This window comes from Podarcis melisellensis (assembly GCF_964234715.1).
Source record: "Podarcis melisellensis genome assembly, chromosome: 4".
In the NCBI taxonomy this organism is placed as follows: Eukaryota; Metazoa; Chordata; class Lepidosauria; order Squamata; family Lacertidae; genus Podarcis; species Podarcis melisellensis.
Window position 1 is genome coordinate 82,886,859 of NC_138531.1, and position 16,557 is coordinate 82,903,415.

General features: G+C 44.1%; 1 protein-coding gene across 1 annotated transcript in view; it reads right to left on the reverse strand.

Annotated features, from left to right (window-relative positions):
- Positions 1-8,703, reverse strand: part of CUL5 (cullin 5) — a 33,406-nt gene extending 24,703 nt beyond the window's left edge. The window contains exon 1 of the mRNA XM_081909743.1: positions 8,311-8,703. Within this exon, the coding sequence (XP_081765869.1) occupies positions 8,311-8,334 (24 nt within the window). The 5' untranslated portion in view covers positions 8,335-8,703. The remainder of the gene's footprint in view (positions 1-8,310) is intronic.
- Positions 8,704-16,557: the final 7,854 nt, after the last annotated feature.

Consider the following 16,557-nt stretch of genomic DNA (forward strand, 5'->3'; position numbering starts at 1 on the left):
CTTACCCTGTGAAGTTTCATGATCACACCGTGTTATCTGCAATCCTCAGGGGAACAAACTTAGTAGAAATCACAGCACATATTGGTTTTCCCAGGTTCAGACTTCAAACATATTGAACTAGCCATGTTTTAAAAATGTCCCAATGAGAGATTCATCTCCTATCCCCCTAAGTTGTATATGATACTCCAGCAGGTACATTTAAGTAATAGTCCAGAACTTAAACAAGAAAGAAGCTTTTTAAGTCAAGAGCCACATAAAGGGGAGACAATGAAAAACTGACAAAATGCATTCTCATTGTTTTATTTATCTGCATTGTGCTGGAGGTTTTCAAACACCACTGTAACCTTATAGCACTAGGGATATGGACTAACTTATGTAGCACATTTTAAACTTGGAAGCAGATTCTGAAGTACGAAATTCCAGGTGAGGTATGTGCACTCTGTAATCCAACCAATATCCAACAAAAGAAGGTTTGGGTCCATTTAAACACATCTGAACACAGTGCTCTATTGCTCTCAGTCTAACATATTCAGTGTGTCAATATTGCTGTTTTGTTGCAAAAAGGTACGGTAGGAGGAAAAATACATGCAAATATACTTGGCACTTAAAATGTGCCTGCACTGAACCCTTTTCACAAATTCTCATGTTCTTGCTGATAAAGAAACACACACAAAAAATATTCTCCTTCAAGCGAGAGTGATAGAGCTACAGTGGAAACACCACATCTACCCTGTGATCAGGAAAAGCCTATTGCAGTGGAGACAGTGGATGCAAACTGAGAGGGACAGAAATCCATGTGAGAAAACACTGTATGCAGATACAAATGACACACTGCACTAACCCAGACATTCATTCAATCAAAGCGAAAGGACTAGGTATTCAAGTTGACTAATAATGATTATTTTGATATGTTGCCATACTAGGAGTTTGGATTTTTAAGCACTGAAAAATTAAATGCAACGATATATCATGAGCCTCAGAAATTCAAAGATCTCTGCTGGATCGGAGTGAAGGCTTGTTTCCCACAGTGGCCATCACCAGACGCTCATGGGAAGTCCACAAGGACAATTGCTCTCTCCCACTGTTGTTCTCCAGAGACTAGCGACCAGTTTAAGAGAAGGGTTAAGACATTCACAACTTTTCCATATTTAGACGGGAGAGGAACAGGAAATTGGACGGCATTCATCCAATTTCTGCACTATGCAAGAAGCAAACACATTGTGCATTCAAACATATTGTGCTCACAAGTTAGACTCTATTTACCCAAACTTTCCTTTGATCTTTTTACTAAGCATGACTTCATGACTTGCCTTTAACTGGTTACTTACACAGAGACTTTAAAACAGGGGTCTGCAACCTTTAAGACAAAAAGAGCCACTTGGACCCATTTCCGAAGAAAAAAAAACTGGGAGCCGCAAACTCGTCATTATAAAAATAACTTTTTTGTCACTTTTTAAATTATTTCTTTGTTTGACCCCTCAGAATTACTCCTCCTCATAGAAATAAAGGTTAAATTAACAAGTTACCTTTGTGTGTGTGTGTGTGTGTGTGTGTGTGTGTGTGTTCTTCACTCCCCTTCAAAACAGTGACCAGCATACATGCCTCCTTTCAATGCAGTGACCAGCGTACATGCCCCTTACAATGTAGCGGGCGGGCGGGAAGGTGACGTTGGGACGGTGCGTGACTAACGCACGCACCGCCCCCATGCGACATCACAGCCAGTACAGCGCCCGCCGCAGTGGGGAGTGTCAGGGCGCACAATGCGCCTCCTCCCCTCGCTAGTATCCGCCCCAGAGCCGCGGCAAAGGTGTAAAAGAGCCACACGCGGCTCCAGAGGTTGCCGACCCCTGCTTTAAAAGATAGTTATCTTTATGAGGATAATGAATTTTCACAAAATTGAAATGCCAGACACTTGTAATATAACTTCCTTTACTATTCTAGGTGCATTTAAATGAGTGAGAAAAAGCAGGCGCTTCATCTCAGGGTCATGGGTTCGAGCCTATGTTGGGTAAAAGATTTCGGCATTGCAAGGGGTCCCTTCCACATGGTCCCTTCCAACTCAACAATTATATGATTCTATGGCATCTTACGGGAGAGCAAAAAATGGCCACAAATGAAGGGAAATGTAATTGCTGCAACTTGGCTGTTCCTCAACAGTTTTCTTCAAATATAGCTAGCTTAGTTGCATTTAACGTATCAACATGGAGAAAGCCCATGCTAAATTTCAGACAATCTGAACAAATTGCCTGGATTTTAATAACACGGAGAATGTTCTGCATTTACAATGATATAAAGTTTCATTACCTATCCACCTTAACTGTACTGGCACAATTATGCCTATATAAAAAGTGGCCATTACCTCATTCCACACAGCAGTAATACAAAGGGACAAAAGAGAAGAATTCTAGCCAGTCTTCTAGCACAGCGTGGCAGGCAAAATTTTAGCTTTTTACCTTAAGCAACTGCAGGTAGCCTATTGTGACATGTTGCAGAACCTCAGACTCTGAATACCTTCTGCAAACATCATTTTGTCCCCATCCACTCCAGTCTTCCTCATAGGTAGCTGAGAACAGCAGCCCTCCACCCCACCCCAGGCAAGTTGATTTGCAGTCTTTTCTAGGAAGAGAGAAACTAGCACATAAAGCACATCTACACTCTCTCTCTCTATATATATATATAATTCTACATTATTATCATTAGTAGTATTATATTTTAGAACGTGGTTTGTCTCAATGCATTCAGATGCCACTTGAGATATCATCATCAAATTTGATGGATCCCAAGATGGAGGAGAGTTTTCGTTTATGTTTGGAAATGGCTGCAGGCCATTTTGAATCAAAATGGTAGACAGAACCATTCCAACCTGTACCAGTTTGGACACATTTGAAGATAGTGGGAGTGGGAGGAGGTGCTATTGTCAGTGGAAGTGGAGATGCCATGACCCTGCAACACAATGAACTGGGACACCCTGGGGGGAAATGATATTGGTGAGGAGTGGGCAGGCATGCCTGGCACAACAGTCAAGTACATACAGCAGCAGTGCAGGAGCCACCCATCAAGGGTACAAGTCTGCTGGCTGCAGAGGTTTGCTTCACCAGTGGGTTCCCTGCAAGGAACCCGCTGGTAAAGCAGCACCCACCCACTAGGCTTTAATTCTCTTGCTCTCTGCAGTGTCTGTGGAGTGGGGGGGGAGTACAATGTCTAAATGCCCTGCTCCGCTCCTGACTGTATAGGAATTTTTAAAACCCTAAATAAGCATTAGTCCTGTAGCCAAAATGATTGGGGCTCAGGTCCAGTTTGGGTGTCGCTCAGGTTGGGGCTGATCTGGACTCTCAGATCAGGCCAATGAGAGTGTGTGCACTCACCTAAAAACAAATTACCTATTTATAAAACTCAGTAATTCTTGGTTTTATAGAATTTCTGAGCAACACTGGTTAATATCAGCTAGTAGTTAACATTTTCATACACATACATATTGCTGGGATGAACAAATTCACTATGTATATTGGCAGAGAATTTAAGAGGAACTGTTACTCAGATGTTGAGCAGATGCCAGAAGCTACTCTGATACTAAGAAAACATTTTATCTACCCATTTTATAGACCCATGACAGCATCATATGCTGTGGTTATTCATGGGAGCCTTGTACACTAAATACTAAGAATTTACTGATGTTATTGGAATCATATATGCTCCATTGACTACTAGGGTTCACATGGCTTTTTTTATCACTGTATTTGTTCTAGGAGCCAACATTATAGATGTCTGAAACATGAAAAATAAGTTCAAAGACTGCTTTAATATGGCTTCATTGCAAATCAATGGAATTCTGGTCCTATGGTTACAACACATTAGCATCTGTTTTATTGCTGCATTTTATTGCCGAAGTCAAAACTTAGGGAGTTTAGCAGGCGGTGGTGGTAGATAGGAAAGTGACAACTGTCTAATTTGCAAGACTGACTTGGGCTAGGAGATGGAGTCAAGAAGCAATGACTGGGCGACATAGGAAATCAGGGGTTATAGAGAGGCTGGGACAAGTGATGATGGCTGCTACAGACTGCACCAGTGAGGACCCTAAGAGAGAGAAAGAAGCCACAATATATTTGTATTGTGGCTTATTCAGATGTCACTGCACTGTTGTCAATGAGACATAAAGGTAAAGGTAAAGGTACCCCTGCCCGTACGGGCCAGTCTTGACAGACTCTGGGGTTGTGCGCCCATCTCACTTAAGAGGCCATGGGCCAGCGCTGTCCGGAGACACTTCCGGGTCACGTGGCCAGCGTGACAAAGCTGCATCTGGCGAGCCAGAGCCGCACACGGAAACGCCGTTTACCTTCCCGCTGGTAAGCGGTCCCTATTTATCTACTTGCACCCGAGGGTGCTTTCGAACTGCTAGGTTGGCAGGCGCTGGGACCGAGCAGCGGGAGCGCACCCCGCCGCAGGGATTCGAACCGCCGACCTTTCGATCGGCAAGTCCTAGGCGCTGAGGCTTTAACCCACAGCGCCACCTGCGTCCCCTCAATGAGACATACTCCTATGTAAATGAATACCAATTCAGCCTATAGCTGTTAGCCATACGAACACTGTCCATAATGCATTCACTTAGGCCTGGGCATCTTAACAAACCCCACAGACCCAGCACTTGGTAGCCAATCTCAAATACCTGCCTCAGGCCTAAACAAGGAAAGGAGTTGGATTTCACCACCAGATGGAGAGGGAGGCAAAGACCAGTGGTAAGGCAGGGAATGAGGGAGGCAAAAGGACAGAAAGCCAAAAGGGAAGTTCATGACTGGGCATATTTGTCCCTTTCGTATACTTATAGCTTCTGAGTAGGAAGGAAGGGCTGATCTGCACTTGTGAGGCTGGGTGCATGTTCTCTGTAATAAGGTGAAGAAAAGGGGACTAAGTTAGAAAAACAGCCAATGGTTATTTATTTAACTTCTTGTTTCTCCTGCCCTGGTCAGAGCAAAGAACAAACTGATCTGACCTGCCTCCTGCAGACTAAGCCAAGAACCTGCCTGCGTTCAATAGAAAGACAAGAAGAAAAAATGGCTCTAGAAAGAGAGCGAGAAGTGCCTGTCTGCTAGTAGAAAGAACGGGAGAACTCCAACTAGATGGTGACGTGTAGGGAGAAACAGTGTATTTACCGTACCTAGTTTAATAGCTCAGCCTATTCCAAAGCCACATGGTAGCATTTACAGGTAACTGGGAAGCAGTTCAGAGGTTGGGCTTTATTTGCCAAGAATGCTATTGTGCACGGATGGCAAACTTCTGTACTCTCTGGGGCAATTAAAGTTCTTCAGACTTTAAAGAGCCAGTGCCATTAAAGCCAACCATACATGGTCTGGCTCTATTACTAAGTTGACATCCCCCAGCACATACACTCAGATGGGGTGTCTTCATCATCACAGGTAATACAGATAAACTAATGTGTGTTTCCTGAAATATCCCCTCATGGGGTTGGAGTCATCAGGTGGCCAAATAAAGATACCTCCGGGAGAAGATGAGGCCCATAGGCCACTGGTTTGCAACATGCTCTAGAAAAGGGAGTTTGACAGATGGATTACAGCCATCAAGGCCTCAACATTTCAATGTGGTATCACTATATATTTCTTGGAAGACTTCTGAGGTAAGTGCCTCTTTCTAAAAGCAGCCTCATATTTCACTTCATAATCCCAGTCCTATCAAAAGTAAGATCAAAAGCATAAATATTTCAACCTGCTTGATCTTAGGTTTGAATGTACTTAATTTTAATGTTGCAGATGTTTTTAGAGTATTGTTTCAAGAAGAAACCAATATACTTCTACATGGGCACTATTTTACATCCCTTCTCTTGGTTATACATACCTACAAATTCAGACAAGGGCAAAACTTAAACCCCTTTCATAATTTTCAGAAAACAGTGAAAACTGAAATTTCACCTTCACGAAGCAACCTATTCTGATTATATTTTAACTTCGAAGTATCTGAATTAACTGATGGATAAATGGCATTCATTTCTCCAGTTATGAATATCTTGATGTGTACAGGAAAAAGGCATAGGTTAACTTTCACAAGAGTATACTTTCTCCTGAAAGTTATTACAATAATTTAAAAAAATCTATTTATCAACAAGAGGTAGAAAAGTAAGTCTGTTGTCCTCTCTCAACCTATCATTTGACAGCAAGATGATCAGGGGACAAGAGTTATCAAATAAGTCACTTAATACAATAACACTTTTTCAATGGCTTGGGCTTGTACATTTTGCATAAAGCAAATAAGTTTTGGCTATTGTATTTTTATTTTGCTATAGCAAAATAGCTTATAATGTTCTCACATGTTTTTATCTCGAATTTAGGATTTTTTGCTGTATTTTTGTTTTAAACTAGAGATTTTAGTTATATTTAGCATCATAAACATCCAATAAGCAAATAATAAAATATACCTATTTGTTCTACAATCTCTTACAGCAGTGTTTAGCTTAAAACAAGTTCACCAGACATCAATTTTCAAAAAAGCTAGTGCCAGCCTGCTTAATGCATAACACCCAAGCCTGGTGATTAAATGACGATTTGTTACAATACCTATCAGGAATGAAAAACATTCTAAATTTCTTTATTTCAGTCTCAGATTTAGGGACAAAAATCAAATTTAATGGGTCAGCCACACATAAGATTGGGGGAGGGGAAAATCTTGTTTGGAGATTTCTCCAGCCCTACCCTCAATTATTGCCACTTTGCTACATACCAGGAAGGGCTAAGGCTGTATCCTCCAGATGTTGTTGGACTAGAACTCCCACCACTCCAGGCCACTGACTATGCTTGCTGTGGCTGTTGAGAGTTCACAATTTCCAGAGGGTCCCACATTGGCTACCCTCTGCTATTCACAAACACACACAATCTTGCACACACACAAGCTGCTACATCTGTGCGTTTTAAGAATACTCTCCCCCCACGTACTCACTCTCACTACCACCCTTCCTGCACTATTTTCCTTTGACAGCTTTTTACGCCTTTTGAGGTTTTCTTTTTTCAGCATCTCCAATCCTCAACTCAATTACAATACTGAGCACTTGTTTTTCTTTTATGTCCCCAAACACACTCACCCACTCACTGCCTATGCTCCTGATTTGTTATCTAATCTGTTTCCTAGCTCCAGTCCTTCTGTTCCTAGCCTGAGTTTTACCTGCCTTCTACAGCTTACCCATCCTCTGCTTTCAGTTTAATTAATAAAAGGATCCCAAACGTGGAGTGTAAGAGCACATTAAGGTTTGTAGTATTTCATCACCCTTCTCAGTCCATGCTTCCAGTTGAAGATGGGATTCATTTACATCAGAACAAACTAGTGTTCAGAAGCAAAAGGCTGGCACTTCTTGTAGGATACATGGAGTTCAAGGGGAAAGGGCAAAGGATAGCAACTGGGAAGCAGATGTTAACTGCCCTGAGATCTTTTGATTAAGATATATATTAATCAAATAAATAAATAATCATAATAAATGCGCAAAGGCACCTCCAGCAGAAAATTTTGGATATGATTAAGGGGAACAAAGCGGCTGACAACAAATCTGATGGGGGGGGGGGCAAAATCCAGTGGGAAGCTGTCCTGCATATGCCTCTCTTAAAACCCTTGATGGCTGGAGGAGGGTAGAGGCTGGGGTGTGGAGAATACATTTAGGACCACCATGTCTTAGAGCACTTGTCATTTTCCTCAAATGCTGTTTCTTCCCCTGCCTTTGCCCTGCAGGACACAGGGGCTGAAATCCAGAAAAACCTTGTGAAGGGAATGCAACACTCCCTTCACCTTATAAGATGTTCCAACCTTCAGGCTTGTGGCTCTACGCCTTCCTACCATGTAACCCTAACCCTGGCAGTCGGGTCTCTTTAGGCAGGCACCCAGAAGCCGATATGTTTTGCCTATGATACCTCTGCTTTGTTACGGCAGCGCTGCAATAAGCCAACGGGGGTGTTTAACTGCATCCTGCCGAGATCCAGAGCAAACTTGTCGGAAGTGCTGCTCGGTGCTTTGAAAAAAAAAAAAACACCACACACACAGCACAGCAATATATATATATAGCACAGCACATTACATTACATATATATAGCACAGCACATTACACTACATATATATAGCACAGTACATTTATATATATATATATATATATGCTTTTAAAAAACACACACATATATATACATACACATATATATGTATATATCCCTCCCTCTCCTTATCAGCCAGGCAGCTCCTCCCCCCATATCACCCAACCCCCAAAGGCCGGAGGTTCCCTCAGGCAGGCAAGCCGCCCAACCAGGCCGGGGGTTGCCTCTCTCTCACCTTTAACAGATTAGACGTCGCCATGTTCCCCACAAAACACACAACACAGAGTGAGAAACAGGCGCCCTTGCGGGGCCTTCACAAGCCGGCGGCGGCGGCAGCAGCTGCAACCCCGTCGTCCGGGGCTGGTTCTTCGGGCTGGGGCCGCTTTACATGGTCTCGGTCGCCCCGCGCGGGACGGAACCGTGCGGGGAGCCTCGGCTCGGCGTCCACCCGGCCCCCTCAGCCGCTGGGCCACGGGCTCCTCGCGGCTCCCCTGCCTCGGGTCTCAGCGCCTCATGGCGGAACCAGCCCAGACAGCGGGAGACTCCGGGCACTGGAAGAGGAGGAGGAGGAGAGGCGGCGGTAGCAGCGGCAGCGGCCCGGCTCCTCGCGAGGGGCTGGGCGAGCCCACATGATGCGGCGCCGAGGAGCCGGATGGCCCGCCGCCGAGAGGGGAGAGCGGCTCCGGCCCACAGCGGCCCCTGCAGGGCGGAGGCCGCGCCTGCCTCGCCTCCTGCTCTCGGGCGGAGCGCAGGCCTCGGTAGTGTTCCCTCATGCTGTGGCGAAGGCTGCCAGCTGCCCGTCTGTGTGTGTGTGTTGCTGTGGCAGCATCGTTTTTATTCGCACACCGCCTTTCCATGCTCCGAGGCGACTTACCAGCATCGTCATAATGCAGTGGAACCTTGGTTCTCAAACTTAAATCCGTGTCAAAACCAAAGCGTTCCAAAACCAAGGCGTGCTTTCCCACAGGAAGTAATGCAAAATGGATTAATCCGTTCTAGACTTTTAAAAACAACCCTTAAAACAGCCATTTAACATGAATTTTACTATCTAACGAGACCATTGATCCATAAAATGAAAGCAATAAACAATGTAGTAAAGGTAAAGGTAAAGGGACCCCTGACCATTAGGTCCAGTCGTGACTGTCTCTGGGGTTGCGGCACTCATCTTGTTTATTGGCCAAGAGAGCCAGTGGTCATGTGGCCAGCATGACCAAGCCGCTTCTGGCGAAACAGAGCAGCACACGGAAACGCCGTTTACCTTCCTGCTGGAGCGGTACCTATTTATCTACTTGCACTTTGATGTGCTTTCGAACTGCTAGGTTGGCAGGAGCAGGGACCGAGCAACGGGAGCTCAGGGATTCAAACCGCTGACCTTCTGATCAGCAAGTCCTAGGCTCTGTGGTTTAACCCACAGCGCCACCCACGTCCCTTAAACAATGTAGTGCAGTCACGCAATCAATCAATCAGAAGCTGAGCTGGGTTGCACACAGTCATAAAAACAAAAAGAGCCGCAAAAATGCAAAATAAATAGCAAAAACCGACAGACCTCAGTGTAACACTCAAAACGGAAGTGTGGCACTCAAATCAGAAGTGTAACACTCAAAACGGAGCATGTTTGGCTTCCAAAAAAAGTTCACAAACTGGATAATTTACTTCTGGGTTTGTAGTATTTTGGGTCCCAAGTTGTATGAGTACCAAGGTGTTTGAGAACCAAGGTACCACTGAAGTCATAGTCTTATTTATATGTGCCCCCACCCATCTGACTGTGTTGCCCCCAGCCATTCTGGCCAGCTTCCAACATACATAAAAGCAAAATAAAACATTAACAAATAATAATAATAATAATAATAGATTTGCCCACAACTGCAAACATAGCAAAAAAAAAACAAAACCTAGTCATAGAGCTGGAAGGGACCCCAAGCGTCATCTAGTCCAATCTGTTGTAATGTAGGAATCTCAGCTAAATAAAACCATAGAATCTTAGAGTTAGAAGGCACCCCAAGAGTATAGTCAGTTATAAGCAATAAATATAATGCCTCAAAAAGCACACGGCCAAATCAGAACAATTTCTACTTATATCATCATCAGATCTAGAAAATAAAAATATGAAAGGTTAATGTCCATAACAGCAGCAACAATGGTATCTGAAGAAGTGTGCATGCACATGAAAGCTCATATCAATAACAAACTTAGTTGGTCTCTAAGGTGCTACTGGAAGGAATTTTTTTTATTTTGTAGCCACAACAATAAAACTCCTAAGCAATACTGTTCCGCAGCCTCCGCTTTTGTAGCTGGAGTCAGTCCCAGGCCAGATAGGAAAAGGCCAGCAAAGCAGCGAGCAGGTCTTCCAGGATTCACTGCCACAATGTATACTTTAATCTGATGGTTTTGTTGTGTATTTTAATGACAGGTAGATGTTTATATGTGCCTTCCTATGCCCCAGCTGCATCCAAACATGTCTTTCTCTACGGCGGGCGCTGCAACCTCCCAACATTTTGGCTTCACCTCCAAAGGCACACTCCTCCATTGTGTCCTGAGACAGGCGGATGCCAACAACAACAACATTGTGTAACTGGGTGTACCGGTAACTGGTCTTTATATACTGGAAACTGGATAGAAACCTATTTTGACATTAAGCAAAATAAATATTGTATGGTGGTACCTACATCACCAACTTGAGCTGGGGTAATTGCCACTAGTGGCCCAAGTGCCCTCTGGCTAAGAGTGCCTTTTACAAAGCATCATCTGGTTTTCCAGCTACAGCTGCTCCTGGACAGGGGGAGCCTGACCATTGTAGTCCATGTGTTGGAGCCCTTGAGGCTGGAATGCTGCAATGAGCTCTGTGGGGGGCTGCTTCTGGGCCTGGTTCAGAAGCTCTGTAAGAGCAGAAGGAGAGACCTTCTGGATCAGGCCAGTGGCCCATGTAGTCTAGCATCCTGTTCTCATAAGTGGGCACATTGCATAGGCGCCGACTCCATGGGGCCTGAGGGGGCCCGAGTCCCCTCAAAAATTCGTTTGGGGGGGCTCTGCCCCCCCAATAATTTAAGAAAATTATTACCGTATTTTTCCCTCAAAAAGAGGAAGCGGCTGCTTTCCTGCATTCTGCCTCAGGGTCTTACTACCCACCCTCCTCTGTTTCCTTGCTGTGTTTGCTCAAACGGAACAAAGAGCAGGGAAAGCCCCTCCCCTCCAGGCAAGGAGAGGGCTGAAAACATGCAGGAGGGAGAGAGAGAGCGAGAGAGCGCGCGAGCTGGCTGGCTTGGGTGGGTAGGTGAGGGAAAACTTTTGCCTTCCTTTCCTCCCTGCTGTTATACCCCTCCCCTGCATTCTTAGCCAGCTGCTTCTCTGCACACCCCTCTTGTGCTCCTTGTCCGTTCTGTGTTTTTCCTTCCCTCCCCACTTAAAATGTGGTTTAAAAGCATGGATCCACATGGATCCTCAGGATCTTTGCATTGGGTCACCCCAAATTCACCAACAGATCACATAGCATGTCCATGGCTACAGCCTGCCCCCCAAAAATCACACACCCACTGTTGCCTGAGGCTGCAATGGTGCAAAAACGTGGTTACAAAGCATGGATCCACAGGGATTCTCAGGATTTTTGTATTGGGTCACCCCAAATTCACCATCAGATCACATGTCTGTGGCCACAGCATGAAGCACAAAAATGATACATGATTAATATTCACCGCCCACGGCGGCAGCCAATCGGCTGCCGCAAAGGGCGGGCCCTCACAGGTTCACTTAAGGTCGGGGCAGCCCGGGGCTCGCCCCTTTCGTTCCCCCAGCAGCAGCGGTTTGGAGGTCTTGGGCCCCCCCAATATTTTTTATAAGTCGGTATGGGCCCCCCCAATATTTTTTATAAGTCGGCCCCCCTGGCACATTGGCATATATAGTAAGCCGTTGTGTTGCTATGTTGTATTTCTATTGCATATCTCGTCATGGAAATAAACACTGTCTACACGGGTCTGCCATCCAGACCCTGGCTTAGCTTTAGCAAGGTGGCCACATCACATGTCCTTCTTAGACCATGCTCTGGAACTCATTGTCAGTTTGCGTTTCTTGGTACAGAAAGTATTGGTTTAAAGTGTAGAGATCTTTCTTATTCTAATTGATTCAAGAGGCTTCTGGAAGCTTCTCTGTGTGGTGCAAGCTGGAAGTTTCCTAGCTGACAAGGAAGTTTCTATTCTGCCTAAAAACAAGCTGAAGTTTCCTAATGTTTGGATTATTCCCTCAGAGAAGCTGAGTGCAGCTAGTTTAAACTGATTCTCTTATCTCCCTCTGTCAATGTTAATGCTGACTATAATAATGTCAGAAGGAGCCTGGGTTTCACTTTCTCTTTCCTTCTGGTGTGGTGTTCTGTATATAGTGTTAAGGTTTTAGTCTTATTGAAAGTTATTGTAAATTTAAGTTAAGTCTGCTGCAACTGAATTCCTTATGGACAATGTCAATACTGAAAATGTATGGATTTGTGGCCATTATGCTCATGTGCCTTCAGCTCTGCTGGATGAAATATTAATTGCCTCTGGTCTATTTGGGGGGGAATCCTGCAACGTGCTAATTTTTTGTTACTCTGCTAACTGTATGTTGGAATGTGCTCTGGATCAATAAATGAGCAGACTTCTTGACACTCAATATGGCATCAGACTGCTGATGTGGACTCTCTAATTTTGAACAGAAGTTGCAGCTAACAGTGGCAATTGTATACATGTCTACTCAGAAGTAAATTTCACTGCATTCAGTTGGTCTTACTCCCAGGCAAGTGGGTATAGGATTGCAGCTGAAATAAAAAAATGTAAGGTCTTATATATATAATAAATTTTCATAAATGTACCAACCTAGCACGTACATAGATATGGGGACCACATGTCTGGAGCAGCACAGGAAGACCGCCCTGAAACCATTTTGACTCCCAAACTGACCAAATGTTTGTTCTGCAAGGAGGGCGGGGGGGGGGCAGGAATAAAGAAATCACCATCTCAAAGGAATAGCCAGACTACCAGGAAAGGCAATCACATAAGGCATTATCAGATAACCTGGCAGACAGGAAAAACTACAACATTCAAATTTCTGTTGTAGACCACCTTTTCTGTGATGTAGGTATGATGTTTGTGCGGGGTGGTCTTGGGTTACACCCCTTCTGTGATATATGTATGATGTATGGAGGGGTGGTCTTGAACTCCAGGGCAGGGAATTTAAAATGTCTATATAAGGGCAAGGCACACCTTGGTTCTGGGTCCTCCTTTCCTGGGTGTGAGGGGAGCACCCTGTTGCAACAGTTCAATAAAGATCAGGTTTACTAGCTGCTTTGCTTCTCAATATTATCTGGTCGGCCTGTTATTTTCTCTGACCGATGGAGAACCTACAAAGGACTCTATAAGGGCTCTTGTGTTCCCCATAAGGGAAGATTTTTGTTTATTACATAGCCTACGCCATTGCAGTCAGTACTTTTCAGATAATATCCCAAGTATACTGTACTTTCCTAGGTGTAAGCCCCAGTGAACACCAGTTAGATAGAGAGCTAGTGTGGAGTAGTGGTTAGAGTGTTGGTCAAGGACCTGGGAAACCAGAGTTTGAATCCCCACTTAGCCTGGAAGTTCACTGGGTGACTAATCTACTTCACACAATTGTTGTGGGGATTAAATGAGAAGGGAATTATATATGACATCTTGAGCTGCTTGGGGAAAAGGTGAACTATAAATGTAGAGAGCCAGTGTGGTGTAGTGGTTAAGAGCGGTAGTCTTGTAATCTGGGGAACCGGGTTCGCGTCTCCGCTCCTCCACATGCAGCTGCTGGGTGACCTTGGGCCAGTCACACTTCTCTGAAGTCTCTCAGCCCCACTCACCTCACAGAGTGTTTGTTGTGGGGGAGGAAGGGAAAGGAGAATGTTAGCCGCTGTGAGACTCCTGAAGGGGAGTGAAAGGCGGGATATCAAATCCAAACTCTTCTTCTTCTTCTTCTTCTTAATAAATAAATAAACACAGCAGGATTTACGGAGTAGACTGGACCATCAGAAATTATGCTGGATAAATACAGCAGGATGTGTGAGCGCTGTCTTATGATTCCCAGCTGAATGCTTCAGTGCAACTTCAGAAATAAAAACTAGTAAATTATGTTTGAGAGACCATGCTGAATAAATTGCTCTACAGTGTTTAACATCCCCATCACCCACAGTGCAGTGTTTGAACTTCGCATTGAGAATTGTAAATGCATCCCAGTCTTCTGAGCCATAGCATTCTATAACAATGCAAACTGCATCTTTCTTCCCCACCCCCTTGAAAATGATTGGTGGTGGTATGAATTCTTCTGGTGTTTAAACCTGAAACACAGAAGCATCTCTTGAATATATTTACCTAATTCCACTCGCATACAACTGACAGGAGATGCCACGCAAAGAATGCCACACAAGGCAACTTACACCAAAAGCTTTGATGTGGAAATAAATCAATACTCCTGCACATGGATATATGTGTGTGCATGAGTATTCCTGGGAAAGCTGGATGAGGTAGGTGACAGGAAGCATGCAGGGGCAAATCATGTCTTCTAATGATTTCAGGGACTGCCTGTGCGAGATCATTGGTCCATGTAGTCCAGTGCCAGTTACTTTTGACTGCAGCATCTCAGGGGTGGGTGTGGAAATATTTTCCAAGCTAGCTTCGAAAGAACATGTAACTACAGACTGAACTTAAGGCAGGCCTAATGCAAAATCTGTACTCTACTGTACTCTACTACTGACTGCTGAGTTCCTCTGATCCAAGTGTGATTCACAAGGCATGATCTTAGAAACTACAAAGGTATAACTACAACACTTTTTCTGCCAGTAGACAGATGGTCAGAGTTTTTCCTTTAGACTGGCTTCTGGTCCCTCTAGCTTGACCAGTTTTTCCTGCTGTGCTTTGTGCTCTTTCCAAATGTGGCTGAGACAGAGCAGGAGGAAAAGATCAGTGTTTCCTAAGAGCAAGGCTTCAGACTGGCTCCTCGTACTTCCTGTGGCAACTCTCTACTGCCCCTATGGTAATGTTTGCAGTGACCATGCTTTCTTGTCTGTGCCTGCAGACTTTTCCATAATGCACACGTCAGTTGTATATTGCACTAGAAATCAAATCTCTGGGATATACAGTACTTGCATGCCAAGATGACAGGCTGGCCACATAAGGTTGATCAAAGGTGAAATTATACAATGAAAGCACAGCAACGTAAATACAAATTTAAATCAAAAGTCTCCAGTTTTGCTTCAGGAGTTGATTCTCTGTATTTAATTAGTGAAGGGATTGGTCACGATTTCCATCATGGCTGGATGACTTTCTCGTACTTTAGATACCACCGGTTCACACAAGAGGAATGTATGGCTAATTACCGGTAGTTTGTTGGTCATGATCCTTTTATGGGCTTATTTGCAAGGCCGGCTGAAAGGAACTTCTTATACTTGGAATTATGTATTTACCCATTAGGCAAATTAAGTGGTTTATTTACACAGTTGGCAACAGAGAAAACTATTTTGTATCTAAGCCACCAGTAGTTACATAGATGGTTGAGAGAAAATATGTTGTTGTAAACAGTGTTTCTTCCATGCACTTTTAAAGATTCAGAAATATATTGATGTTTATAACATTTCCCCCATTGCTACAGGAATATCAAAAGTGATGGCGCAACTGTATTCGGTTTACTTCCTAAACATTTATTACATGAGCAAAGGAATGCAATAGAAGAGTACATGGCACTGATGCAAAGCCCGTATGTGCTACGATTTGCACAGGGCTTACCTGTGTGTATAAGCTGTCCCATACATGCATGGAGCCTCCCCACCATTTCAGTCTATGGAGAGGCTCTGGTGGGAAGGAAAACTCGATGTTTGCAGCGAAGTAGCACAAGAGATGACAGAACAAGGCAACACTCTTCAACAGGCCGTTTCCCAGAAATAAGGCCAAGTGAATCAAACCTGGGATTCATCAGGCATACAGTACAGTCCATAGTTTTATTTTAACCTCTTTTCAAAATGTGATGTCTTAAAAGCTTGTACGTAATAAAAACAGTAATAGAAAACACCTTGCTGCTAAGCATTCCCCCCCCCCCCGTGTGATAGATAAATATCTATATATATTGTTCCCTTGAGTCATAATGAAAGCAGTGGTTTAAAAGTGAAAGAGGAGGCCGCTCAAAAATAAGCAAATGGCTTCTGTGTAGACAGGGGATTCCCTAGGTGTGCAGAAATGCACAGGTGTTTTTTTATAAAAAAAGACATAAAAAACCTAATAACATCCTGGCAGGTATCCATGACGTTACAAGATGTTGACGTCAGCTGGCAGTGGGGAAGAGTGTAAAGAAACCAGTTGATCAGACTGTCTTCCAGTCAAATCTATGGCTGAGAGCAGTTTGAGACAGTCACGGGTCGGCTGAAAAGCAAATAAAAGGGGGAAGAGGGCAAAGGAAGATAGGGAACAGACTTGTTTTAAGCCTATGCACATTAGTGGCTGAAAACATA